Here is a 27,620-nt window from a genome sequence, read left to right as displayed (position 1 = left end):
TAGTTGGCATACTCTGAGCTATCTGCAGGCAGAGAAATCACATCGTGAAATGAACGGGGGGGAAAAGCAGCCTATGACTTGGCTTTTGCTGGGAGTGTTTCAGGTGCTCGTTATCTAAATGTTTTGTGGATTTCAATGTTGTACATGAAGTTTTACTAACGTGCAGCAGCCGACAGTACAAATTCATCAGCAGTGTACATGCTCTTGACTGCTTTTGTTCTCTTGGGCACTGTTATGGGGAGGCTGGGCTTGCTGACTTCACAACACAGCCGTGTACGCTGTATACATCTGTGCTGTGCCCGGCTCCAAAAGCTACTGATTTTTGTCGTACGCAGCTCAAGGATTGCACGTGCACAGTACGTTTGCCTTTAGCTTGCTTCTTGAAGGCTGTCCGAAAAAGATTGCTGCCTGCAGATGAAATCCCGAATCTGCTCTGGGCACATGGGGAAGAACTGCTGGGTGTAGAGCGTGGCCTGTGTGAGCTGTCTGTGCCCCACGGGTGATGGATAGGGCAGAATTTTGGGTATTGAGGCACGTTTTCTTGGCGGCAGGTTTCTGTCAGGATGCTCTGTTGCAAATTTGCATCACTGGCAGGAACTCCAGTTTCAGAAGATTTTTGGAGGCTGTTGTCTGGCTTGTAAGCTTCCAAGAGGCAGTCCATTACAGCTGTAATTTGCTCTTTCTCATGCTGGCTTTCATTAAAATTTTTGTAGGAGGAAAAATTGGTGTTGGTAGAAAGGAGGAGAGCAACAACATGTTTCTTTTGGCAGCAGTGCAAGGTGTTCCTGCTCAAAGAAATTGTGGAGCTGGAATACAAATAAAAATCCTCACGTGTTTGGTACTGGCTGAGGGTCCTGGTCTCACTGGGAAAGGGACGGTGACAGCCTCTGGTGGCTGCATGGGGCCGTGACACTGCACAGTGCCCGGGGGAGGTTGGGAAGCTGCAGAAGCAGCCCCTTCCTGGGCCTGCTCCCTCCAGCAGCCACCTCTCGGCTTTGTTTTCAAGCTTGCAGTGAGCAAGTGGGACCCCGCTCCCCCTTCCCCCCCCCAGGATGTGTATTAACTGTGGTGGTTTTTAGTGATGCGTCGTAAACATAGCGAATGGCCAAAAATGGTTCACAGCGTTCGCAATTTCAGGAATTTGAGGCTTCTGAGAAGCTCCAACAGAGACATGGATTTCCTGAAATGGCCACTCGTGCTGAGGGTGTTCCAGCACCGGTGGCTGCTCTCCAGGCCGTCGGCGTCTGCTTCCCCAGCTTGGGAGCCCCCCTGCTCAGCGCCTCGGAAGGACAGGGAGGTTCGGTTCTGCCCTGCAGTGGGTGCGTGGCGCTGGTCTCCGGCTGCCATCGTTGCTGTGCTGCGCTTCCGTGGGGCCCTGGGTGGCCCTGCTCAGATGTCAGCGATTCTGAAGCACATGTGGGGTGTGTGTGGGGGGGAGCTAGGTGTGGCACACAATAACAATAATCCTGCTTCCTTTTCCTATCCACGTGGCCACTCTGTAGGACTGCAGATACCTTGTGGGCTGCAGCTATCCTACGGAGTTGATCCAGGAGTGTAGAGAAGCAAGGGGATTGGATTTATGGCTATCTATAGCCTTTTCTTTGCCCTGTTAGCATCTGCACACTTTATTAGTGTGCTGTGCGTCTCTTGGTCCTCTTTGCTCAGACGTGTTCATCTGTTTGGCCGTTACCGCTTCTGCGTAGTGGCTTTAGGTACTGCGCCCAAAATGCTCCCTCCTGGTGCGTCCACATGTCTGCAGGCTGATCGTGGCACAGAAACTGCTGGGTTCAGGTGTTGGTGGTCACTTGGGCTCACCTGGCGCTGTGCGGCTGGGGGTGCAGGGAGGGGGCTGCTTCAGACCATGGCTGTGTGCTGGGGCACAGCGAGGGCTTCCTGCGGTACCGCTGTGGGTTTTGGTTGACTTGAGGTGCGTGAAATTACACGCATGCTGCAAGCAGTTTTGATTCCTGATGCAAGGAAAGCCTTTAAAAAACAAACAAATAAAAAAAACAAACAAGAAATAAACCAAAGAAACCAACAACACAAATAAACAAAACACAAAAAACAGCAACAACAAAATGAACCAAATAATAAACACACAAACTAAAAACCAGCACCACAAAAAGCCTTCCTGGAGCTGGGGGGAGTGTCAGTTCCTTCTGATTCTTGTTCTGTGTGGTTTTGGCCAGCACTGGTGCTTGTAGTCAATGTTTCACAGACTTTAAAACAAAACAAAATGAAAATATACACACACACCCCAAGTGTTGTCATCTTAATTTTTTGATATTTTACCAACTTCTATAACTTGTGAACCTCATTGAATTGGTACAGTTGGGTTTCAGAATGACTTTTTTTTTTTCCTATAGCCTACATACTGAATAGAGGCTGTATTTAATTAGTTTATATTTAGCCAGTAAAACAAATATAAAATCTAACATATGCACAAGCCTGTATCTTGAAATGACACCACGGGCAGTGTGTCCTGCTGTAGAGCTAACAGTTTCCTTTTCTTCCAGGGCAATCACTTTGATCAATATGAAGAAGGGCACCTGGAGATAGAGCAAGCATCTCTAGACAAGCCTATAGAATCGGTAAGATACATACTTATCATCATCAAGCCACCAAAAATTAGGCCGTGATCGGATGGTACTTGATGTGAATGCAGTCAAATTGGTTAGGAGTGGGCTCCTTTTTGAAAATGACAGTACGGGGTTAATTGTGGTGAAGTGCATGCCAAGATTAAATGAGCCAGGGATTTAATCTTGAAGTAGCTCTCCTGAAATTATAGGTAACTTAAACTTTAGTTCATTGTGATATTTCAGAACTTATTTACAGTAATACATGCAGTTGTAGACACTTATTTTGTTCTTTATGTATTTTGTTGAAGAATCAGTATAATTCTTATGTGAACCTAATGGAAGACCATAGTAAAATGTATTTTGATCCTTGATAGCTTTTAATTTTGGTTTAGTACTGGTGTGTTAAAGAACAGTGTTAGGATGACATCCGGCAGTATGGAAACATGGATGTATTAGTATAGCAGCCCTTCCCCATGAATCTGAAACTGTGATGTGAGTTTCTTTAAAGTATTTTTCATTTAACAAACAAAAAACCTCTGAATTAGGTATGGAGAGTACAGCCAATAGATGGGGAAAGTTAAGTTTTGTTTAGTTTTACTTTTTTAAGCTTTTTGGAGCTTTTTAATTTTTCTCTCTGCAAAACATCTTCTGCTAGTCTTAGGCATGATATCTTGTTCAGCCTAAACTTCACCCGTGAGTTTGGCACTTAGCTTTTGCCTTTCAATTTAAATATTCATTTGCGGTTTCAGTACAAGAGGAAGAAAAGTGGTAAAGAACAAAGGAGGGTTGCCCAGCAGTGTTCTGATTAAGACTAGTTTTTTGTTAAAGTTAGAACTTCTCAAATATTTATTTTCCCAGATAATAATTTTAAAGTTTCTTCATGTTAGCGTGCACTTAGAAGAAACTTAGTGTTAGTAAAAGATGAATATATATTTTCATTCATGTGTAGGTTGGTGTTGTGTGTGTTTGTGTGCGTGTTTAGATGTTTACAAAAATTTACACAACTTGGGGTGTTCGACATTTTTCTTCCGCAGCAGTTGGCCCATATTAGCTAAGCAGCCATGATCTGGTTTGTATTGCACGGTCTGCCTTTTTAATTTCTTCTCTAGGGTTTCCTTTCCCCCTTCTTATTTCTGTTCTTCTGGTCCAGTGAACACTGCATATAGTACCTACTGTCTTAATGTGCTGGCATGATGCTAGATTTAGGCATGGCAGTAATTGATGACGCATGAGATAATGCTGCAGAGATGGGAATTTGTATTCAATGTTTTCCTGAATACTTTAATCTTATGCTGTGACATGGGGATTTTAATTAAAATGCCAAGCTTGTTTTCTTGTGTAGATATAATGAGAAATACTCATGGGTACCCTACCTACTCTGTGCCACATTGGAAATTAGCATTTACAAAATAATTAAAATACTACCTACAGACTAGCCTGGTTATCTGCTTTCTAAATGTTTTCCAAACAGGGGAATAGAAATGGTCATAGATCGAATCTTTGTGGTATCCTGAAGGAAGTGATGCCTGCGGAGGCATGTAAAGTCTGAACGAGCACATAGACAGACAGTGCATCTTGGATCACCTGCAAATGTAATCTTTTGTTGCAGTTTGATTAATGTTGAACTGTGGCAGAAAACTGAAATTAAATTACAGCTTTAGTATCTCATTCATGCATATATCACCATCCAAATATTGTGGCATTATTACTGTTACTCCAACTTCATTGTAGGCTTTAATATAGGCAGTGTAGCCTTATGGTTAAATCTGAAAAGCATTTGATGGAGAGGAGAATGGTTTAATCCTTAAGAGAAGAAAAAGGTAAAACCTCAAGTTCTTATTTTAACCCTCCCCCCCCCACACACACCTTCTTTAATATCTATTAAGAGAAACAAGCATTTGAGGAGAAAAACCCTTAGCTTGGGACACTGAGCTCTTGCAAAAAGTCACAGAACTCATGAAATGTGTGTTCTGCACTGTCACATCCGCCGTGCTCTGTGTTGGAGTGTGCTGGAGCTGGCTTCGTGTGCTAGTTCCAGAATTCAAAATCTGCAACTGCTGCACAGTGGCTTGGTTTTTCCCTGACTTGTAGACAAGCCTGGTTTTTAAAAAGTGCCATCAGAAACAAACCAGTCGCTTTAAAAATCTTCACGTTATCTTCATTAGGTACACTGTTGATTCTTGGAAAAAAAAAAAAAAAAGTGTAGCTGGGAAGCACAAATAATTCTGTCAGGTTTCCTGCCACCAATGACGATTTTGCTCCCACCCTATTAATGACCCATGCGCTTTTGAAATTGGCAAATTGCACACATTAAAAGGAGTGGTTTCCTTGTCAGAGTCTGGTGTACCTGTCCTGCGAGATTTTTCACTAGGAGCGTGGTGCTCACGCTGCTTTTTCTGGCTTCAGGTATTTCATGCTGTTGGCCCACCCAAAAGTGCATAACAGGCTTGAACTGAAATTGAGAGGGAAGGAGTAAGTACAAATATATAACTTGCAAATGCCACACATCTAAATACTTGCAATATTAACATTTATTCACAAATTGTTTTGTAATCCTTACCCAGCTCACTGTTAGTAATTCAGCTGACCTTTACAAAGGAATCTGCTCTTAGCAATGAGTAAGAGCCTGTTCCACATTGTGGAACTAGTTTCGATGACAAATGTCTTTGTGCAAAGGAGGGTGTTTAAAACAATAGCAGATCAAAGCACTTCCCAAGTAAAGTTTAAAGTTCAGTTACTCCACAGATCACAGTGGATCAAGTATATTCTCTTAAATGTGCTTCTTGCAGCTTCTCACATCTCTTCAGTAATAAGAAAGCTCTCTAAAGGCAGCTTGCATTTGGAAATCCTACAGGGCAGAGGGTTTCACTGGAAGCACTTGTTTGACTATCACCGCTGAAGTGAGATCCATCTCTGCAGCATTATCTGTTGAGAGGTGCTGACTGTACTGCTACAGCATGCAACTCAAAGGTGGCTGGAAAATAGGTTTGGGAGTCTACAGATCATTACAATGTTGAAATGTGTCCTCAATTAGCGCACTAGGATTTTGTTCCTGTGGAAATCCTGCTTTGTACAGCTTGTTTAGGCCAAAGATGTCTGGACTGAAACATGCGACTATAATCAAAGTATATTTATGGAAAACAGAGCTGACACGAGCTAGTGGATGTACGTAGCCTAAGTGAGAAGCCAGCTATTTTCCATTACTAAATTGAAGAAAGTATTTCCTATCAATGAACTCTTCATAGCTGCAAAGACCAATATTTATTTTTCCCCTGCAAGTAACAATTTTTGTTGTTCTTCTGGCTTGAAAGATGCTGCATTTACACTGGCTGGTCATGTCAGTGGAACCACTGGTGTTTGGTGTCCTTGAAAATCAGAGCACTTTGCCTTTCCTTGATTCAAGAAGCTGCATGCATTTGTTTAAAAATATTTTAACTGCACTGAGTTCAGGTTTTTCAAACGGGAAGTCATAAAGTATTGCAGCTTTCATAGAATCCAGATTTTCTTCACGTTAATTTAATTCTACTTGTGTACTGAATCTTGCTGTGAATTCATGGTTTTCTTTGTCCCAGCAGTACAGATCAAGTAGGAGATAGCGATACACCCTTAGAGCCCCCCCCGGACAGCAGCTCTTTCCCCCGCAGACCACATACAGAGTGTCAGGGAGTCGAACCAAGCCGTCATCGTTGCAGGTTGGAGGCGAGGCTGCGTATCGTCCACTGATCCTGGAGCTTGGTAGCTTGTCCTTGTCATCACTAACAAACGTCCTTTCCCTCTCTCTAATTCTGCTCAGTCACACGAGGAGGTCCTTGCCCTGCACAGGGTTTCAGACTTGAGGTGCTAGGTGCTGGAAGATCCCAGGCCGTTGTAGACGTCTGCACGAGCTGAAGTTGGGTTTTGTCGCACTGTATATCTGTACGGATCTGTGGACTCCACTAGTTCCAAAGTGTAATTTGATGAGGCTGCTGATTTGACATTTAGCAGTAGCCATATGTGGACAGCGCTATAAATAATGTGCTTCTTGAAGCTGAATGGTGTAGCATTACTATTTGGCTTTTCTCTCTAGTCTTCATTGTGTCATCTGTAGTGAGCTATAGGTTTTGTTTTGGGAATCTTTTCAATCTCTTGTTTGCATGGGTTCACCCAGTAGCATCCAATCCTTGCTTATAGATTCCTCAATACACAGTCAGCACAGCTTACAACCCACTCAAGAGATGTATGGTTCCTGCCGATGCTGAGCCGATCAATGAGAATGCAGCACTCGGGGTGGCGTGGGCATCATACAGCAAATCTGTACTGGGCACAACTGGTGTTGGTTTATTCGTAACGCAGCTCGATCCACCTGTTGCAGATTCTCTCCACGTACAACATCATCAAACCCTTTCAGTTTTCGTACACATCTTTTCATCATATGCATTTTTTTTCTATTGGCCACGACCTTTTTCAGAAACCTGTGCTGGGGGTATCATGCTCAGGAATCGCTGATACCTGCGAAAAGTGAGCAAGGGCACGTGGTCAGGGCGCAGGATGGGGAACTGGGGAAGCCAGTTTGAGCTGTTTGAGAAAGTCACTTTGCAGATTTTCCAGAGCAGCTTAGCCAACTCTCCTGAGTGTCTGGTGAAGTGCAGACCTTCATGTTTCTGACATGCCTTTGAAAAAGTTGCACTAAATCTGCAATGCAAAGTTCCCCATCTGTAAATAGAAGCGATCGCCTCTGCTCAAGAGCTTCAGTGTGCTGAGAGTAGTGCAGAATGGTGTAAACAGTTGCATCAGGAGCCTGCCGAGGCACTCAGCCTTACGCTGAGCATCCTGCCATCCGGGGCTAGCGGTGTGCAGTGCTGCTGCTGGAGAGCCGGGAGTGAGTCTGGAGTAAGCTTGGAGTAAGTAAGAGCTCCTTTGTTCACCCGGCTGCCACACATGAGCTCCAAAGTGAGAGCGCGGGCCCTGGGGCTGTCAGCTCTGCTCTGATTTCCTGCTGGGGCTGGGGGTGTTTTTGTAAACCACGGCAGCTTTCTGTAGGAAAACTGCTGCAGCATGAGGATAGGCTAGTCACAAGGAACAGCAGTTCTTGACAACAGCGGGAAGCTTGGTGTAAAAGATGTTTTTTTTTTTTTTTTTCCTATGGGAAAGAGTCAACGCTTTTACAGAGTTTTCACTTAAAAGTGTAATTGGGGGAAAAAAAAGGCAACCAGCGGTTGCAACACTTGCTGCCCCATGTCAGAGTTTGGTCCTGGTATCCCCGGTTACTTGGCATGCTGTCATGCTTTGCAGAACAGGTCTCACATGTGAGCCTAGCAATCCTGGCCTTCCAGAACTGAATTTTTTAGGGTAGCATTTACACTGAAGAGCGTTCCTGCCAGCCTCCCGCTGTGAGAGATCTGTGATAGTGCTTTGAAATGCAGGAAAAAGGTAGGACGTGGTTAGAAATCGTCATGAGCAGACAAGTGGCTAGGTCCCAACTTGAATGTTAATATGAAACTCTTGGGGTTGTTCTTCTGATTCAGTGAAACAAAGGCGCTCCATTTAAATTTGGTGATTTTTTTTTTAAAATTAGCAAGTTTTCACTGCTTAAGCAAACAAATGGGAGCGACTGGGGAGAAATGCCCCCTTCCTGGGAACCGAGGCACGATAATGTTCAGGCCTAATTCCAATTTTTGTCAAACAACTTGCGACCATCCTCTTGAGTGGTTTTGTAAAAGTGGTGCTAATGTGTATAACCCTTCTAAATTTTTCTTTTTTCCCTTTAACATTTGTTTACCCCTTCACTGTGTCAGTCACAACACACCGCTCTTGAATCTCCCAGCTGGTCTTGACTTGTTGAATTTATTTTATGCTTTCACTCTTCTTTAATAAATACATTACTTGCAAGCAGTGAATTGAAAACAAAGCAAAAGAAAAACTACCATTAGTGATTGGACAGTTTCTTACTTTGTGTTACATTTAACTGTTCTTTTGACAGCCCAGTTTTTAAAGCCAGGTTCGTATGGAAATGCTTTCACTCCACTTGCACTGCTTTTGGAAATAGCATACTGCTTCATCTGTCTGTTTATTTTAGTGCATTCATAACACAACACAGTCAGCACAATGTCTCATCTCCACTTAGCAAAAGATCGCAAAGTACTCCTTGTCCTTTTTTGAAAACGCAGCCATTTTTGTCAGCATCAGCTTTTAAAATCCGATTCAATAATCCTTTGTCAGATACAGTTGACGTGCTAATGGTAGAACAATTAGTGCGTTATCTGCAAGCCCCATGAACCCGGGGCCGCTTTGCATGACGGACCGCGCGGTCCTTGGGGCCGTTCGATAGCGGTCTGCAGCAGATATGGCCCAAGGTAAGTTTTCCTACACTTCCACCCCAGTAACCTCCATGGTCTTTGTGATTGGAATACGTATTTGTTCATTTTTCCTTTTATTGCATACACTGATTTAAGCTTTTACAAGCAGACGTTCTCTTACTTCTTGTTTGATTTTTTTTTTTTTTCACGTAGCCCTAATTATGTCCTGGGGGAGAGCCAGGCATGTGGGAAAGACGTACGCTGGTACCTTGGAAAACACGGCGAGACAAAATGTCTCACTTGGCTGGTGTATTGGAAAAAAAATAAATTCATACCTGATAAGATGTTTTTTGAGGAAAAATGTCTCCATGCAGCCAATATCTTTGGGAAGATCGTGTCTTTCAAGCTGACTCACCAAAGTTCTGCAAACTGTGTGGTCATTTTCTGCAGTGGGGAATGAGTGGAAGGAAACTGCTGTTCTGATTTCTGTTGATGACTTGATTATTTAATTACAGAAACATGCAGCATTTTTTGTACGGTTCCATGTACCACTCAATGTTATGGATTCACAGCCCGTTGTGATTCAGGGTATTTTTGTGATATCCTGAGTTGTGGTTTGTGTAATGGTAATTAACCAATAACCAACAAATATATCTGATTTCTTTCTTTCTTTTTTTTTAAGATTAGAGGGTGGGCACGTTCCTACCCAAGAGCCCATCTGAGGAGTTGACAGTTGGTCACTGCTAGTGAACAGCGGATTCTTCAGCTTGAGGGTCACAAGGGTGCCGTTGGCACTCTTGGATTTTGTTGTTGGGAGGAAGAAAACTTGCAAAAAACAAACAAACAAAAAAACAACAACAACAACAACCAAACAAAAAAGCCCTGTAATGAATGCCACTCCAAGCCCTGTCCGACCTTATTTAAAAGCTGACACTTAATTGCTGCCTCAGTACTTTTCCACTTAACTCATTCTGAAACAGCCTTTTTTTAGGAAGATGAGACATTATGCTTATTGTTTCCCCTACATGCACTAATGGTTCCTTGCTGTTAACTTATTGCTAGGCCTGTTTCATTCTAACATCTTAGTATTTTTGTTAGTTTACATGTGAAATGCATCACCCAGTCTGTGCTTGAGCTCATTTTATTTAATTGATTTAATTATTTTTTTTTTTACTAACCTCACTGTTTTTTCAGTTTAATATTGGCTGCATGCTAGTTTATATATATATATATACATATATAAAAAAACCAATCAAGTCTAGCCTGGATTTTGCTATGATTGTGTTTTGGTTTCTAGTGGTGGGGCAGTCTTGCACTTACAACTTACTCAGTATTATAAAAGCCTGACACACAAACAAAATGACTAAACACCTTGTAGATTTTCCTTACAAAAAAAAAAATCTTAAGTGGTGCTGTCTAGGTGATGGATATGATTGTATAAATAGCTTGATTTTATGCTTTTTACTGTCAATTTTTATTGGTACACTTTATTTTCTCCCACATTGCTTTTTTATTTATTTATTTTTTATTTTATTTTAAATGTGATGCACAAAAGTTGCCCAGCACACCATCAGAAAGTGACCGTCCCTGATACCCCGTCCCCCTGGAAAAATTCTAGCCAGCAATTTTTGACATTTGTCTTTCCCTTTTATTGGGCATATATTGCCTTTTCAGTAGCATTTTTTTGCATGCATATATATGTAGAAAATCTCTTGCTCATCACATGTTTAAATGTCAGCGGGAAGGGAAGAATATATTATTGGAATATTTTTGGTTTGTTTTCTCTGTTCTGTCTGTCAGGATAATATTGGACACCGCTTACTCCAGAAACATGGGTGGAAGCTGGGCCAGGGATTGGGAAAGTCACTGCAGGGTAAGTCCAGCAGCTTCTGTCTGAAACATTCAACACCGGCTTCAGTCTTTAACAAAATTATTTCTGCTTTTTGTTTCTAGATTAGATTTTCTTTCCATTATTAATATGTCCAAACAAATGCACTGTTGAGTTTCATGTTTAGCAGTTTGCGAGTGGAAGCTGCTGCCTCCCTGGCGGGTACAGGTTAGATGTGGCGTGTGCGTGTTGTGGCCCCGTAAGGTCGCTGCGTGTGGCCCTTCTGGAGGGAGGTGACTTAACTGCCTGCTCACTAACAGGTAGTTGTGCAGCTTCTGAAACTTCGTGATACTCTGCTGGCTGGATGCTGTGATATTAAAGAGAATTAAAAGCACAAACCAGTTACAGTGATGTCAGAAGCCATTAGAAGGCAAGGCGTAGGGCCCACTGGCGGCTGAAAGTGGTGGCAGAGGCTCATGTGGATGGGAGAGGCTCATTTCTGGTCCCTCTGGAGGGCTTCCAAGGGTCTCCTTACTTCTCTTATCCTGCAGGCTCCTTGCTAGGGACTCCGCAAACCTCCCAAAGACAGCTTAGTGCTAGAGGAACCAACACACCCAGCCCTCTCTCTGCCCCGCGTCAGAACTCTTCCTGGGAGCCAGAAATGCCCGATTTGAACTGAGCAAATAAGTCTGGTTCGTGGGGTGGGTGGGCTGCCCGCAGCTGGGTTGCCTTGAGGAAAGCCCCAGGTAGCTTCTTACCCCTGAGTAGCTGCCTGTGTGCTTGGTGTCTGCCTGTGACCCCTGCAGGAAGGCGCTCGGCATTACTGTAGGTGTGGGACCGTGCACCCAGGCTGCTCCTGCCGAGACCTTGTGAAGTGTTTGAACCTCAGTGTGCCCCGAGTTCCTCAGAGTAATTTGCTCCTGTTCCCATAGCCTTAGTCTGAAGACCTGGGAGCTTGTAATTGGACTTCCCTGCCCCTACAGTGACCCCATTAGAGACATAATGTCTGTGCTGTGGAGGACTGTTGGAGAGGTAACGAGTTCTGAGCTCTGGAAATGCATATTAATCTCTTGAGCTAAGGCGCTCTAACTTCTCAGACAGGACTGCACTGGTGGTTAATGCTTCTCGCTTCCTCTAACCTGGTTTCATGTGTATTCTCCGGTTACTGCATGGCATTCTTATGGTCCTCTCTGCCCTGTGCTGGTGCCAAAGCTCAGGATGTGGTTGCAGTCATCACCTCTTAGGCTTCTGCTTTGGCATGGCATTCACTGGATGTGTAATTTGGTCTGTTTTCTCTTTTGGGTGCCCCGTATTGCTCTGTGTGTCACCAATGTGGAAACATGGAGGCTTGAAAGAACCTAAAGCCCTCTCGCAGCCCCAGCACGGCCCCGAGGACACTGTGTGAGCCCTGTCGCAGGCACTGACCTAGCGAAGGACGTGGCAGATGACTGTGCACAGGGTGAGAGGTGGTGGCACTGTGTCCTGAGGCTGAGACTCAAAACTGCCCATGGCAGGGTTCAGGCATTTGCATTTCAATATTTGTCCAGACCAAGACTTTTTCCCACTGCACGTTTCGGAGCGTTGAATCTGTGCCCTGTCCTGAGTATTATCGAAGCTCGCGCGATTCGAACTGACTGGAAGCTGCAGACAAGCTGTTGGTACAGCCCATGAGGGGCTTTCTGCATTTCCTGCATTTTGAGGGAAACATGGGAGCAAAACCAGCCTGTCTCGCCTGACCCGAGCATGTGCTGAGGCTTTCCTGATGGAGGCTTTGTGGAGGGCGCAGGGATTGTGCGGTGCCTTCGCCCCTGGCCAGGGCCAGGGCGCTGGGTGGCACAGCGCTGCCAAGGGCACTCCCCTCGGCTGCCAGCAGCCAGAGCCTCTGGTGTTGCTGATGGTCGCTCTGGGAGCGCTTAATTCATTATCCAATGACCTTAATTACGTCATTGTCCCCAACCTGCTTGTTTCGAGCTGTGCTTGAGCCTCAAACTATAAACAGCCCATGGGCAATTTAATGCAGCGGAAGTAGAACCACCTCAAGTAGAGTTTTGCTGCAGATGTTATCTGGCCTCCTGTATCTGGCTGCGGAAAACCTTGAGGGCAGCAAGCCCTCAAAACTGCATTTGGTTCGCACGTATTGAATTGAGAGTACCTGCACCTTTTTTCCCCGCGCAGCTGATGCCAGTTAAGCAGGAAGTTGAGTTCAGTGTGCTTATTTTCATCATTGTGCAGATTTAAATCTAGCTGTTTGTCTGTGCTGGGGCTCCCTCCTTAGTTTCAGTGAATCTGAAAGTTAGAGGACGTTGTCCTGGGCAGCCATCCATACCTGCGAATTCTGTAAGGCCCTCAAGTTGTTCAACAAGGGCCTGGTGCTGCCAGACTGTGCCATGGCGATGGCTTCCCTTGTGCTAACTAGCCGCTGTGGATGTAATTCAGCAGTGAGGGTGCTGCTTCTCTGGGCCAGAATACCCTAAAATTCACGCTTACCAGTTGCTAGCGGTACCTCTTGCTGTTCTAGTAGCACGGTGATGCCTGGCTGATTGGCTTGTGCCCTGTGCAATGTCAGAAGCAAGCAGGGTAGTTTTGCACCTCCAGGAGAAGCACCTCGAGGCAGTGGCCCTTGCTAGCTGTGCTAGTGGTGCCTTTGTGGTGCTGGTAGAGGAGCTGAGCCTCTCGGACCAGAGTAAGAAACCCATGTCCTCGCTGGCGTAGCTGGTGTAAAAGGGGGGACTGCGATCCAGCTGGAATGTGCCAGCATGCTGCTTGGTCTTAGATTTGTATCGGGTGGAATACTGGGCAAGGGTAGTGCTGTCATCTCTGACCGCTCTAGGGGGAGAGCAATGGTTTGGAGAGGCTCATCATGAATTCAGCAGTCATCCATTGGCTTATCCATTCTCCTGATGTATTTTGCATTTTTCTCCCCGCTGCAAGCAGCTGGTATTTGGAAATGGTGCTTTGACTTGCTGACGGCCAGTGAATATGAGAAAGCAGAATGGGGGCTGCCAGTTGGTAGGGATCAGTTTAAATCTGGAATGTATGGCCTGGGGAGCCGTTATTTGCCTGTGAAAAGATGTATGATGATCTTGTTCTGACATGAGAAGATGGTAATTGTAGAGTGTTTCCCATTCTTGGATGATAATCAAGAAATCTGTGGCCTGGTGAAGAAATGGCGTTAGCAGTAGGCTAAAAACAGGGCCTGACTGTCGTGTGCAGCCCCCTGCTAAATGGGCCTGCTAAATGAATCAGAAGTGACCTAAGAGTCAGAAGGACTGAGTAAGATCTTGAATTCAGGTGTTCTGATGCTTTCTCTTGGAGAAAGTACTTCATATGAGGTTGGAGCATTATGAAAAGCATTGGAGGACTGACATGCAGTAGTAGTAGAACTTTCATCGTGCCTTTGAAAATGTCTTTATAAGGTTCTCTTCATCTCTTCCCCTTGTTTCCAAGTTTTTGCTATAGTATTTAAAAAAAAGTGTTTCGTGCTTGAAAACATCTGTGTTCTCTTGGTCATTGTGTGTTTGATAGGTGGTGACTCCTCCAGGAGGAATAGCTGCAAGAGAAGTAGTTGTTGCCTCGTTTCACTAAGGAAAATGGAGCAGATGAAAGCTCTCCTTGGGAAAGACAAAGACCATTGTCACTTTGCTTTGCCAGGAGGGACACGAATAAGCAACTATATCTGATGTGTTCAGAAAGAGGATGACGCTTCGAGTGCCCACCAAAGTGACCCAGCATTTCAGGCTGGCAGGTGTTTTAATTTGGCTCTCCTGAATCCTTCAATTAACTCCTCGGAGGAGTCATGTCCGAGGAAGTAGGTGGTCGTCTGGGATGGGGTTAGGGCTGGCAGGGTGCATGGGGGAATATCTGATAAATGCTGCCAGGATGGCTAAGAGCAAGTGGGCTGACTGTAACGGAAAGCTAATGTCCAGGTCTGGCTTCAGCGAGTTAATTCAGAGCCTCCTCCCCTTCCCTGCTGTCCTGCAGCTGCCCCTGTTGCTGTTGGTTGTGGTGCTGTGTAAAGGGCTCGTTAGCTGGGAAGGTTCATCTGGTTGGTGCTGGCTGTACAGGGGGACTCCGGCTTTGGCTGGGCACGACTGGCTCATACCCAGCTGGGTGCCTGTGAGCAGCTTCTGGGCAGCCCTCATAGTCAGGTTGGTTGGTTTTTTTTTTTTTTTGCCTTCTCTTAGGGGCCTTGCTCAGCCTTGCTCCAGCACCTGTACAGGATGCAGTTAAGCTAAGCATCCAGTTACCCAAACCATTTTCCTCTGCATGCAGCGTATGGTGTGCAATTAGTTTGCTTGTAATCCACGTGAGTGTTGATTTAATTCACGCTCTTACAGAGACTGGGGTTACCCTGGTCTTTTGTGGTGTCTCCGAGAGGTGAGTCAGAATTGAATATTTTGCTATGGCAACAAATAACATGTTTTTGTCGCAGCATAGCTACTCTTAAGTACTTACGTTGCTGAATCAAATCATTTGGGTGATACGGAGTTGTTCCCGTAGAACTAGAATCGAGCTGTGAAGCCTTGTTTCAGTTTGCTTCTTGGTAGTCTTTGGGGGACCAGGACAGCCCTTCCGTCACTTGCTTGTGATGAAAACGCTACTCGCTGTGAACTCCATTAAGCTGATGGTGTACGGCACAGCGTCTGGCACGCTGCCTTGCACTGGTGCCTGTCAGCTCTGTAGTCCAGAGAACAGGAGCAGCGGGTGCATTGGGAAAAGGGAGGTCTCCCTGGGGCAGGTCTGTAGAAGGAGCAGTGACTTTACCTGTAGCCTTTGGGTGGAAAGAAATGCCTCCTGACCCCCGATTCCTATTTAGCAGTGTTTTCTTTTAAATTTGGTTATGTTTTTAGCAAAGTTTTGGCATTCTTTTGACACGACTGTTCTGAAGGGCTGCCAAAGTCCTTCTGGAGAGCAGCGATCCCCGGTGATCTCTGAAACCAAGCCTCTGTGGGGTGTCAGGGCGGTGCTGTTCCTGTCGGGCACGGTGTGCTGCAAGCTTGTGGTGTATTGTACTGGTGACGTGCAGGCAGCAGCAGTTACAAGTGTGCATAACAGAACTTTTGAGTTTGTTTTATCCTTTCGTGAGCCCATTTTCTAACAAGATCCATTAAAATACATAGCAAAGTCAGGCACAGCGGATCTGTTAGAAAATGCTAGAATTCAGTTCCCCACCTGACTGTCTTTACTGTTGCATGGCTTTCATTAAAAACAAACCACCAAGTGGATTTGTGTTCTATGACTTGCAAATTCTGTGATGATAAATACAATCATCACCACTCCCATCAGTTATACCATAATGCAGTTCTGATTTGGCACGTTCTCCCTAAATGTGTTCAGACAAGCTCTCGTTTTCCTTCCTTTTTGTATCAAGGGTGAAAGAACAGATCTGCCTAAAAAATACTAAAAGATGTGCAGAGAGCAGGAGGAGCTTGCAGGTGAACTTGCTGTTAAGGCAGGAGTTATCCCTTTTCTGGCAGCCTCTGTGATAATGTCATGCGTGAGACCAAGCTCAATAAGAGTCACTTTTCCAACAGCGTGTTAGGTGGCTGCTGGTGAGCTGTGCTTTGGTTCTGGGTGTTGCTTTCTATAGGCATGTGGGGAGTGATAAGTGGAGCTCTGACCGCTCACACAGCTGAGATCAGTCACAAGTGTGATGGCTTGGCAGCTGTGGCTTGAGGAAATAAGCTCAGGGCTTGAATTCCAGTGGTCTTGAATCCTGGCTCTGTTAGCAGTTCACCAAATGGCTAATATATTAATGTATTTTTCCATTTGTTAAATCCTCTGATCTCACAAAGGCAGACAGAGTAGATGTTTGTGAGGCTTTGGGAACACAGAACAATGAGCATCCGAGAAAAACAGCATGAGGAAATGAGGAATTTTGTATTTATTTCTGGGTATGGAAGCTTTGTAATGAATACAAGAGAATATGGAAGAAAAAGACAAGAACGTTTAACAGTGCCATTATTCATTTGGTATTGAATGATTTGGCAGTCTTACGCAAGAAAGATGTAAACATGGTCTTATCTTATATCTTAATGTGTCCTCACAAGGAACCTGAGTTCTGGCATAGACTAACGTTTCCGTGCTCATGTTTGCAACATAAATCATTGCAATGGTTTTAAGAGAGGAGTACTTTCATGAAAAGCTAGCTTTTTAAAAAAAAATAAAAAATAGTATGGGTAATGTGGCTTTGAAAGCCTGCTATCATCATACCAATCTTCATCACCATGTGAAAATGCCCGAGACCGCAGACCTAAAGGAAGGGCTTGCAGGGCTCCCTCTCCTCCGTGCGAAGCGGTTGCCCCCATACTTGCTCTCCAACATGCAAGGTCCTTCCTTCAGTCATAGGCTGTAAGTTTTGGGTAATTTGAGCACGTGCAGTCCATGAAATCGTTATTCTGTCAATGACACAAGGTCACTGTGATGCTGAGATGTCCTTCTCTTGGCATGGTGTCAGGCTTTATTGCCCTTTGTGCAGTGTTAAAACAGTTTTAATAAAACCACGAAAGATGTGTGGGTGGGAGGCAGGTAGCCAAGGCTGTGTGCGACCTGTCCCCGCTCCTGCGGTGTGCCCTTGGGCCAGACGGGCTCCTCAGCCCTCCCCACGTACCAAGATGAGGTAAGACAGTGTCTCATACCTTGGATTTATATTCTGGGTCAATCGAGATTGATGTTCATGCTGTAACATCGTCCATCTTGTTCCTTAATACCAGTCATCAACTGGGTTAGGAAACTGGGGGTGCTTTTTGACCCGGACTCTGTCTGTCTGCCCTTAAAGAAGTTCAGTGAGCTCTGAAATCACTAACCCTTGGTTTTCTGCAAGGGTCACCCTTGGCTTGTGTGTCTAAGAAGTTTAGGGCTCACTTGAAGTTTATGATGTGATTGGGGTGTTTGCAACTTGGCTTTCATTTGTTTTTCTCCTGCTTAGTAAGGATGAAGTTCACAGCACAATTTTTGCATACTTGAAAACCAGTTTCTCCTCCTTGGGACTTGACCCTTGTTGCTGAGGGTGGTAGATGACTTTGCTTGAATGTCTTGGTTGTCTGTGACCCCTTCCAGAAATCTGAGACAAACAAGATGAGCTCACAGATCACATTCCCAAAGGAGACCAGTATAAAAGGTTGCTCTTGTTTGTTTGCTTCTTGCAGCAGTCGGCATAAGGCTGAGAATGTAGCTTTGTTTTTAGCCAGCAAGGAGCACCACAGAGCTTGCCAGGACTTGTTGACCAGTAAAAAATAGTGGATTTCCTCATCCCTTCCCTTTTGTTGTACTGAATGAGGAGTTTGAGCGTTTTACGTGACAGCTCTTTGATTACCTAAATGTGCAGTAGACACAGGAAAGTTTATAGTGTTTGCAAAATCTTTGTTTTAGAGAACGAACCTAATCCACAAGCAGGATGACTCCTCACTGTTTCAGATGTTCCTAGAGGCAATGTAGCTGAATGGTGATCATGTCCTGTGTCTGTGGGTGCTCTGCTGTGGGTGTTGGTGCCTGAGAACCTTAGTGGGGTTGGACTGGATGATCTTTAGGGTCCCTTCCAACCCCAGCTGTTCTGTGATTCTACGGGCCCAGGCACCTCATCACCTTTCACAGCTCACAGTGGGGTCCGTACTGCTGGTAACCAACCAAACTAACCCATGTCCATGAGAACCAGTTGGTGTCATCCTGAAACTTCCCATGCAGTCTTCAGGCAGCCGCGCTTCTCATCGCTGCAGTAGCAGCTCTCCAAAAGGAACTAAAACCTCCTGGAAAGCTGCCTCCTACCATGGTGTGGTATGGAATTGTAACATAAAGATAGCGAATAAGTAAAAATCGTCTGTGTTCAACATGACCCCATCTCAGTGTGTCCTTCCGAGATGCTCAGTTCGTGAAATTCTCCTCTGATGAAGTGTGTGATAGCAGTCGGTCTTCTAGGATTATTTCCCACAGAGCATGTACCTGGGATGAATTCCTTAATAGATGTCAAGGTAGGGAGAGGGATTAAGGCTGTTCTGTTACTTGTGGTACCTGTATGCTATGCGTAAATGATAATATGAAATATACCGGGGTAAATTACATGGATGCATAACTTTTGGGGTCCTTGTTCCTCACAGCGTTACATCGTTTATATCTGGTTTTAAACAGACCTTCAGAAAGGCCTTATATCCACTGTAGGTGCACGGGATTGCTGGAGGGAAGAATCCTTCTGCATCTAAATCATCGCTGACAACTGTTTTCTGTTTTGACTGTTTAAAAAAAGATAAACTGTGCACTAGCACTGAAAATGTCAATGTTTCGAGACGGGCTCAGATGGCAGGTCCATCTGGCACAGCGTCCTGTTCGGAGGCGCGGAGCAGCATCTGCTTGCCGTGTCCAGAGAAAGGAGCAAGCAGCCTGCAGCTGGCAACTGTGAAATGCTGATCTTCAGAGCAGAGCGTGACTCGGTGGCTCGTACTCTTGCTGAAATCCTGCAGCATTAGGATTAACTCTTTCTCCGAGGCTTGTTGGTTTGTAGCTGCTGGCAAAATATTTGCTCATACCCAGTAACTTTGTGCAATCCAAGAGGAGTGGATTCGGAGGAGCCCGTCCCTGCTGCAGCTCAGCAGGGTGCTCCTGCAGTCTGCTTCCTTCACTCTGAGGTTGTTTTCTAAGGTGCAGCTCTCATGTAAGCCGCTGCTTTTTCTCAACCTCTTGAGGTTTGTGCTTTGTCGTGTCCTGCTTTCTCCCCCCCCCCACCCCCCCAAGTGTTTCCCCTTTGTGGAAGCATTTACTTAGCGACCCCCTCTTTGGTGGGGTGTTGTGGCACTGTGTAATGTGACTAGTCTGTGAAGGAAAGAGCCTGTGACATAGTTCTGAAAGAAAGTAACTTTTTTGAGGCTTTTTGCGGGGTTTTAGGGGAAGGGGTGCGGACATAGCTGCATGATTTGCCACGTGGAGGGGTTCGTTGTCAGGGTAGCAGTGCTCACAGCCCTGGTTTGGTGTGAAGTGCTGCAGTTCTTGGCCTTTCCTGAAAACTCAGCTTTCCCCTTCGCAGTGCTGGTGTACCCGAAAATGGTCAGCGAGAACCCTAAAGCTGGGAGCCCTGCAACCTCCGAGAACCACGGTTATGTGCTGGTAAAGCTCACATTGTAATGTGGAGAACCTTTGGATCCTTTTCCTTGAGGGAATTCTTTAAAAGAGGAACTTAGAGTTTAACTTAAAAGCCCCATTTTCCCCTTTGGCTGTTCTCCATCTTCTGCCCAAGCCTGCTTGGCATTCAGCGGGGTTAGGGGTGGCTCTCTGGCAACCGACAGCGTTTCTTCCTGCCCGCCACAGTGGCTGTCCTAGGGCATGACAGGAGGCTCCCCAGGCCCCCGTGACCCAGCGCCGTGCCTGGCAGCGTGTCCTGCTTCCCCGGCCTGCTGTGTGGCGCCCTTGTTTCGGTGCTGGAGACGTGCTCAGAGTGCTCGAGCTTGGCACTTGTCAGCTGGATGTCACGCTGGGCTCCGGCTGGCCGCTGTCTTATTTCATCTGCAAGGAAATAATGGTTAAGACTAAAATGGAGGCATCGCCTTTTGTGTTAAATATTCCCCTCTTAAAACAGAGCTTATTTCCCCCCCACCCCCCCAAAAAAATAATATATTGGTAATTGCCTGAAGGTCCTGATTTGGTTCTTTTTAAATTGCCTGCTTTAATGTGCCAAAGTGCATCCTTGAAATTGGGCCATTGCCAAGAGCTCAACCTCTGCCAACACCTGCAAATGTCAGGTTGCAAACGCAGCCATGAAATCGAGCAGCAACTGTTCAGATGTACCCACTCCCTGATTCCACAGGGCAAAGCATGGTGCTGGGGTGGAGGGGTGAGGAAGAAGCCTCGTATTATATTAACCCATCCTACCTGCCTACTACAAACGGCCTATTTTCTGCCCCTAATGGTTTCTGCCTAACAAATGGTGTTTCTTTTTTACAGCGTTATGATCCTGGACTTGTTGTGGTGATGGTAAACTTAGCAGTGGTAATTTTTTATTTTCAGACTGAATTACTCCTTTTGTCATCAGTGCACCAATATGTTAGGCTTACTTTCTCTGTTGTAGCCATCATCCTTCTGCTTGGTCTTTCATTTTCCTTTCCTTTCCTTTCTTTATGCACACTTGTCTGATCCTTGTTCATTAAAGGGTATTGCTAAAAAGGGATGTTTCTGTTTGTGTTAGAACTGCCAAAATCAGTTTAAACGTAAATTTCTAATACTGTCCAAACTTGATTTTCCCCAACACGATGGGCACTAGCACTTGCTACTGCAATTTACAAATAGATTTTGAAAAACTTTGACTGCCTTAGAAGGCAAAAGTACTGATGCATTGTTTGTACGCAGGGGTTTACCAAAGCAATGAGGCTGCATCAAAAGATCTCTATTGCTGGAGAAACCAAACCAAACTAAAACAAACAAAAAAAGCTTGAAAAAAAATTTCTTGGCACTTGCTGCCAGTCATTCCATTTGGGTTTACCACTTACCAGTAAATCCCTGGCTGAGACGTTATGAAAGTGATATTGCACTTAGGAAGTCATTTTTATAACCTGTCTTTAATTTGGTCCTTTTGCTAAAAATTGCAGTCACTGCTTACTTTATTATACCATTGGGCATAAGAGAAATGCTTTCATGTGGAAAACGATGTTAAAATACCCAAATGAAAGTTAAAATCAAAGTACAATTTTGGATCAACTCAACAAATGCTTTTGGAGTTGGTGAATATATGCCTGCCGTCAAGTGTATGGGCATGTAAATGAAAATAAAACTATTAAATGGACTTCTTTCTGAAAGAAAAATACATACTTCTGTGCCTCTAAGAGTTAAAAAAAAAAAAAAAAAAAAAAAAAAAAGTCTGGACAAGGCAGGTTGCTGAGGACTCTGGAGTCCAAAATCCACGGATTGCTGCTTTGGCAGAAGTTAGAGAAAGCTAATGCTGAGAAGAGAGCAGTTGATGCGCGTACACATTTTCCGAGGCAGTTTTAAAGGCTTCAGCCTTTTGTGCATGTGGATTGCAATGTAACTTTTTTGGCATGATTAAAATCCATAGATCTTTTAGCCCAAAGGTATAATATATGTTGTATGTGTGTATAACAAAACAGTTGTTTACACCAAACCAAGAGCAATATTAAGGGAAGTAAACATTCTGTTTTTTTACTCAAGGTATGCACCAGAGAAGGTAAGTACTTTTTCAGTGGGCTTACATCACAACAAACAGCGCGAGTTGTGATGTAAAATTTCAATAAACAAATACAAATTAAAAAAGCTGTGGTAGTAAAGTGCTTGTCTGCCCCATTTTGCTTTGTTTGGCTGGTTATGAGTGGATTAAAGATATGTTTAAACAAAAAAAAAAAACAACCAACAATAAATCTCCAGCATAGTTTGATTAGTTCAAAGTCAATTTTCTTCGCAACTAGTCCTTTTCACAGCTTACAGATGACACAGCGGGTGCTGGAGCATCTCTCCCACAGGAGCTGGGAAGCAGGGCACTGACCACCTGGCCTGTGCTGGCGGCGCTCCTTTTGAGGGGAAGGAGTTTGGCTTACACGCCGCTCCGCCAGATGAGCATCCTTTCCTCTTGGGAAGTGCCAAAAGCTGGTGGGAGGGAGGCTTCCACGCTTTTCACAGGGAAGTTATGATCAATTCTCGATGTGGCAGTGCAACAAAACACATTTAATAGCTTTTTTGCTTGTATCAAAAGATCAGGAGCACGTATTGCCTGGTGTGGAAGCACTGAGAAAGTTCATTGCTCAAGTCCTGTTAGCATCCACGTGCTAGGACTTGCCATAGTTGAACATTAACCACGAGTACGTTTTACCCAACCAGTTAATGTTCAGAGCATAGCTTTTGTCAGTACCAGAGGTGTGTTAGACTTGAGCCGGTTTGGAGCCAAGAAGCAGGTTTGGCTGTAAGCTGTGAGAATGGCTTGTGTTTGGTTCACTGTAGCTTTCTGGTCTCTGCACTCCAAGGCAAGATCTCTAACCACCCAAACCCAATGTGTCAAAGTGAGCTGTGGACACGGACCGACCGCTGACCACCTGCCTGTGTTCCTGTTACAGGGAGGACGGATCCCATCCCGATTGTTGTCAAGTACGATGTCATGGGCATGGGGCGGATGGAGATGGAGGTAAGCTTGCCTGGCTCCAGCATGACCCCTCTCACTGACTGCCTGGATCTCGGAGAGTCTGTAGGGAAGAAATTAAAAAGAATTTGTGCATCAGAGGTGAAGAAAAACTTGCTCTTAAATCAACACAATAAGAAAAGATTTCTGCTCAAAATGCACACTCTGTTTACCATGGGTTACCTGAGGTCTGGATGGCACCCTAAACTCCTCAGCTTTCTGAGTTTCACTTCTGCAAAGCTATGGCTGCTGCTGGCAGTGGATGGGCCTGCTGGGAGCCACCAGCTCGGAAGGATTAGTGAGCTGTTTTGCATGTGGGTTGCACTGTGGGATGACAAAACAAGGAAAAAGAAGTACAATATGCAAAGATTCTGTTTCGAACCTCAATTTTTAAATTACACATTCTGTCAGTCTCAGTAGTGCAAAGTATTTATGGGACAAATTACTTTTTTTTTTTTTTTTTAAAGCTTGACTACGCCGAAGATGCCACTGAGCGGAGGCGTGTACTGGAGGTGGAGAAAGAAGACACCGAGGAGCTGAGGCAGAAATACAAGGTACTGAAATGGGGGCACTAACATCAAAGTTCCCAGGGGCTCAACGGGAGGGGACTTGTTCTAGTAGGATATGGCTCTTACTGTTAGGCTGCAGTAATAGTGGTAGGAATTACCTATTCTTGTTTTGAGATTCTTTATATTTTAACAAATGGGTTATTCACTTCCTAGAATTAATCTTGGTCTTTCTTTCATTGGTAAAGAGCTGCAGGTTAGTAGCGAGGCTTTCTGTCAGCGTGCTGTGCTCCTGTTCTGGAAAGAACAGTTCTAGGGTAAGCAGAACATGTCCTTCCCTAGACCCAGGGCTGCCAAGCTCCCTGGTGAACATGCCACTTTGTCAGTGCAGAATCAAATTTCAGATGGACGGTTATCAACTGGAAATGATGTATCATAGAATATGAGAGTTGGGAGGGATCCACAAGGGTCTACCCAAGGTGTAGATCTGTTGTTACTGAGTAAGCAGCAAATAACATGTTATGATGTGGTTGTGGCCCCGGTTCCAAGAAACTGATAGGCTGTATCTCTTTGGAAGAATTTCTCAGGCTGCATTAAAAAAAAATACACGTATATTCCATGTTTCCGCAGGATTTATGAGACCTGTAAGACTTAAGGAAACCCAAGACATCTTTTTAATGATAAAAAAAAAAAAAAGGGGGCTGTCATGTTGGCATTGAGCATGGCATGTTGGAGCATACTTGAACTAGCAGTAACTGAGTTCCCACTTGGTGCCCTGTGGAGATGTGGTCTTTGCTAGTCCTTTAATCCACTCTTCTGCTTAGCAGCCTGGAAAGTACATGAAGCCTTGAGAAAGGCTGCTCCTTTGGTTGCCCTGAGACTTTGGAAGTAGCAGGACTGAAGAAGAGCCACAGACATTACAATGAAGTGTCATTTTTGCATAAATTTTAATTCTTTGAGGAATAGTGGAAAAGTAGTTTCAGTGCCATTAAAATTAAACATAACCATGGCAAATCTAAAATTTAATTTCTCTGGTTGAACAGTTAATACTGCAGGTGGTTTATTCAGCTATGAAAACTTGTATCTTCCCTTCTTGATTCTCCCCCTCCCCTTAAGTTGAGACCTTAATGTGCTTTTTACAAAGCAGAACTCCTTTACAAAGAGAGAATTGCTGGCATATTTGTTCATTTAAAAATAAAAGTCATTGTAATTACTTATAAAACTAATTATTAGTTTGGAGCTGAATGAAGTTAATGATATCTTCTGGCATGTTTTAAAAGTGCAGGCATGCTCTTAAATGGGCTTAAATAGCCTGCGCTGAACAGTTCCTCCATGGCCAGGTGCACTTTCTCCCTGAAGCTGTTCTATCTTTTGTTGTTTTCAATGCTGTCCATGCCGGGTGGCATACTGCTCGCCCACTGCAACATGAGGTTTAGTTCTGATGGAGCCGTTCCCGGGCAGCATTGGACCCAAAGCCTGCTCCCGTCCCACAGTGAGCCTCTGGCTGTGGTGCTGGGGATCTTAAGAAGGCAACAGCTGCAGGGTGCAAAGTATTGCTTCATTTCGGAGGGTTATTAGGAGCTCTTGTGTGAATTGCGTGTAATGATGTTTGTCTCAAGTCTGCAATGCAATTTATGGTAAAGTTCTTTAGTTTTTGCAATTGTCTTTCCAAATGCTGTTGGATGTGCATTGCTCTCTGAGAGCATTTTCCCTTCCTGCCAGTATTCAGCACAGATCTTTTCCAGGAGCTCTATGGAGCAGCAGCAATCTCTCCCAACTTGGATGTATTTTTATTAGTGCGCTTCATCGTTAGGCTGTTGCATTTCCATATTAATCTGTGAAAATCTCTGTAAGTGTAAATTTTTCATTGCGCCACAGGAGTCCGTTATGCAATTGCCAACTGTGGCCGCATCATGATTAGCCATTCAGTGAGTCTCAAAGGAATTTCAGATAACTCTGCAACCAAGAAGCAAGAAATGTTCTCTAATTCCCTTCTCTTGTATAGGTGCTGATAATTCAAATGGCTGTTTTCATTGTTTAGCCACAGGATGCTCTCTGAAAAAAAATACACGTGGTGCAGGAAGCTTGTTTGGACATCAGAAGAACTTTAAATGGCATTGTTCTGTGAACCTCATGCTGTTCTGTTTTCCTTTCCTGTCTTCGTGGGGACCTGCCTCAGGCTCAAATCTCTAGGTGCCTTTTTCCCTTCTAAGTAAGGGCCTCCCATAATGGATGGAAGCAGGAGCTTGAAACAGATTTATATTTAAAGATTGGATAGAGCTTTAAAATGGAGATAGAAAAAAAACTTAGTAGAATTTCTCAGATTTTTTTCCCCTGGGGTGCTGATTTTTTTTTTTTTTTTTTTTTTTGCATGAATCTAGTATTATAGAAAACATGATTGGCAATATTGAAGTAATTTTGATGTGAGAACTGGGAGACTAACTGCATTATCTTGAACAAAATCTTATCAAATAAAAAGAGGAATGCTTTTGAAGTGTTTTCTTTTTAACGCTTACTACCTCCTTTTTCTTATGCAAGAAAGTTTTCCATAAAAAGTTGGTTTTGAAGACAAACTCTTAAACTGTTACATGCCTTTTCTCAAGTGTTAGGCTATTTTTTTTCTTGAATCGCTTCTCTTTATTCCAGTTGAAATGGGTAAGGTAACTAGCTGTGCTGGGTGTGCTGCTGTTAGCACAGTCTTTTGTAGCTTTGTAGCTACGAAAGGTTGTATACAACCTTTGGAGCTTTTTTCAGTACAGTCGGTGGTAAGTGCTTCTGACTTGTAAACCTTCCCCAGCTGCCCTGCGCGGGGTGCAGATGCTTTGTTAGCTCTGCTGGCAGGGCTGTAATGAAGCCTCAGCTGGAGGCAGCAGCCGCTCACCCCGTGGTTTGTCTCGCCTGGCTTTGGGTGTGCTCGAGCCCCCGGCTGCTGGCCCCGGTCTGCGTCGGTGCAGCTGCCCTGTGGGGACGGGGTTGCGGAGCAGCCAGGGCTGGGTTTCAGGCAGCAGGATTGGAGCCACGGCAGCGGTGTGAGGGTTTGCCTGGGGTTTGCACCGACCGAGCAGGCGGCTGCATGGGCGAGTCCCAGAGCTTTTTGACCCTGCCAAGCTGAAAGCTGCTACTTCTCGTTATAGCAAAAGAGTAGGATGTGACTGTTGCCAATCGAGATGCGGCACCTTTTACTCAGAGGTTTAGTTTTGTGCCTAGAAACATGTTGAATTATATAAGGAATAAGTAGCGTGTACAGCCCTTAACAAAAGTGGGGGGGGAGAAGACCTCCCAAAATGGCAACTACCTGTGCCTGTTCCTGGTGTAATCGCTGTTTGAACTCAGCTTAATGGACAGTGTTGCTCCTGGGAAGATTTCGCTGACAGAAAAATGCCTGTAAAATTACACTGAAGCGAGTTAAGCTCAGTGGTTTCTGAGTGATGCTTTCCCAACTGCCTATCTGTGCGCATCCTTATTGAATTACAGACGAATTGAGGTTGAGCAGACATCTGTTAGCACTCAAAATGGAGGAAGTATCGGTGGTTAAAGTTCTAAGAGTCTGTTCCAAAAGCAGCGATCTTCCATGGGTTCGATGTGTATTTGTTCATTGCCTTTTGTGAGCAGGCAGCTGCCAGTTTGTTTGTGTTAGCTTGAGGCTTTGAACCTCTCTTTTTTTCTTTTACATCTCAGACAGTCCAGCAGGCTCACTTCTTGCAGGTGGAAGAGGACTGTCTTAGTGCCGTCAGCGGTAACTCTTTTTGAGCAGTCTCTGTTTACAGATACCTGTGCTAATGATAAGATTATGTGCTGTCAGGAGACTGAATGAAGACTGGTTTGATAGCACAGCCAAGTTATTCTTCATACTTTTTAATGTGTAAAGACTGATTGGTTTAAAAAAAAAAGTGCCTTAATCATCAGTGTATGTTAAGGTTTTCTTAAGGAATATTTTTCCTTAAAGGAATCTTCCTGATTATTTTACAGGAATTTTAACAGAATTGTTTTTTCTTAATTTTGCAGGATTATGTTGATAAAGAAAAGGCAATTGCCAAGGCTTTGGAAGACCTCAGAGCAAACTTCTACTGTGAACTCTGTGACAAGCAGTATCAAAAGCATCAAGAGTTTGACAATCACATAAACTCTTACGATCATGCTCACAAGCAGGTAAATAGTTGTTGATAGTATGGCTCATTAATTTTCTGTTCATTGCAGCGGTCTTGTTTGTGGTTAATACTTTGAATTTCCCCAGTGTGCTTATTATGCTCATAGCCCCAGGAATAGGTGTTTTGTGTCATTGATTAAGATTCGTATGCCCACCATTCATAACAAAAAAACAAAAACAAC

The 27,620-nt window shown here is 44.5% G+C and overlaps 1 protein-coding gene across 7 annotated transcripts in view; it reads left to right on the top strand.

Annotated features, from left to right (window-relative positions):
* The window catches only part of GPATCH8 (G-patch domain containing 8), a 55,478-nt gene that overhangs the window by 12,180 nt on the left and 15,678 nt on the right, over nucleotides 1–27,620 (top strand). For 2 of the 7 annotated variants that reach the window (XM_084496738.1, XM_084496737.1), the window contains exons 2-6: nucleotides 2,517–2,591; nucleotides 10,655–10,727; nucleotides 22,724–22,791; nucleotides 23,253–23,339; nucleotides 27,297–27,440. In XM_084496738.1, the coding sequence (XP_084352864.1) occupies nucleotides 2,517–2,591; nucleotides 10,655–10,727; nucleotides 22,724–22,791; nucleotides 23,253–23,339; nucleotides 27,297–27,440 (447 nt within the window). Of the gene's footprint in view, nucleotides 1–2,510; nucleotides 2,592–8,538; nucleotides 8,557–10,654; nucleotides 10,728–11,614; nucleotides 11,715–20,609; nucleotides 20,655–22,723; nucleotides 22,792–23,252; nucleotides 23,340–27,296; nucleotides 27,441–27,620 lie in introns of those variants that run through there. The other 5 variants (XM_084496741.1, XM_084496740.1, XM_084496739.1 and 2 more) reach the window with 5 other exon arrangements.

This window comes from Aythya ferina (genome assembly GCF_964211825.1).
Source record: "Aythya ferina genome assembly, chromosome: 23".
In the NCBI taxonomy this organism is placed as follows: Eukaryota; Metazoa; Chordata; class Aves; order Anseriformes; family Anatidae; genus Aythya; species Aythya ferina.
The sequence above is the reverse complement of the archived record's forward strand: the minus strand, read 5'-3'. Positions and strand labels throughout refer to the sequence as shown.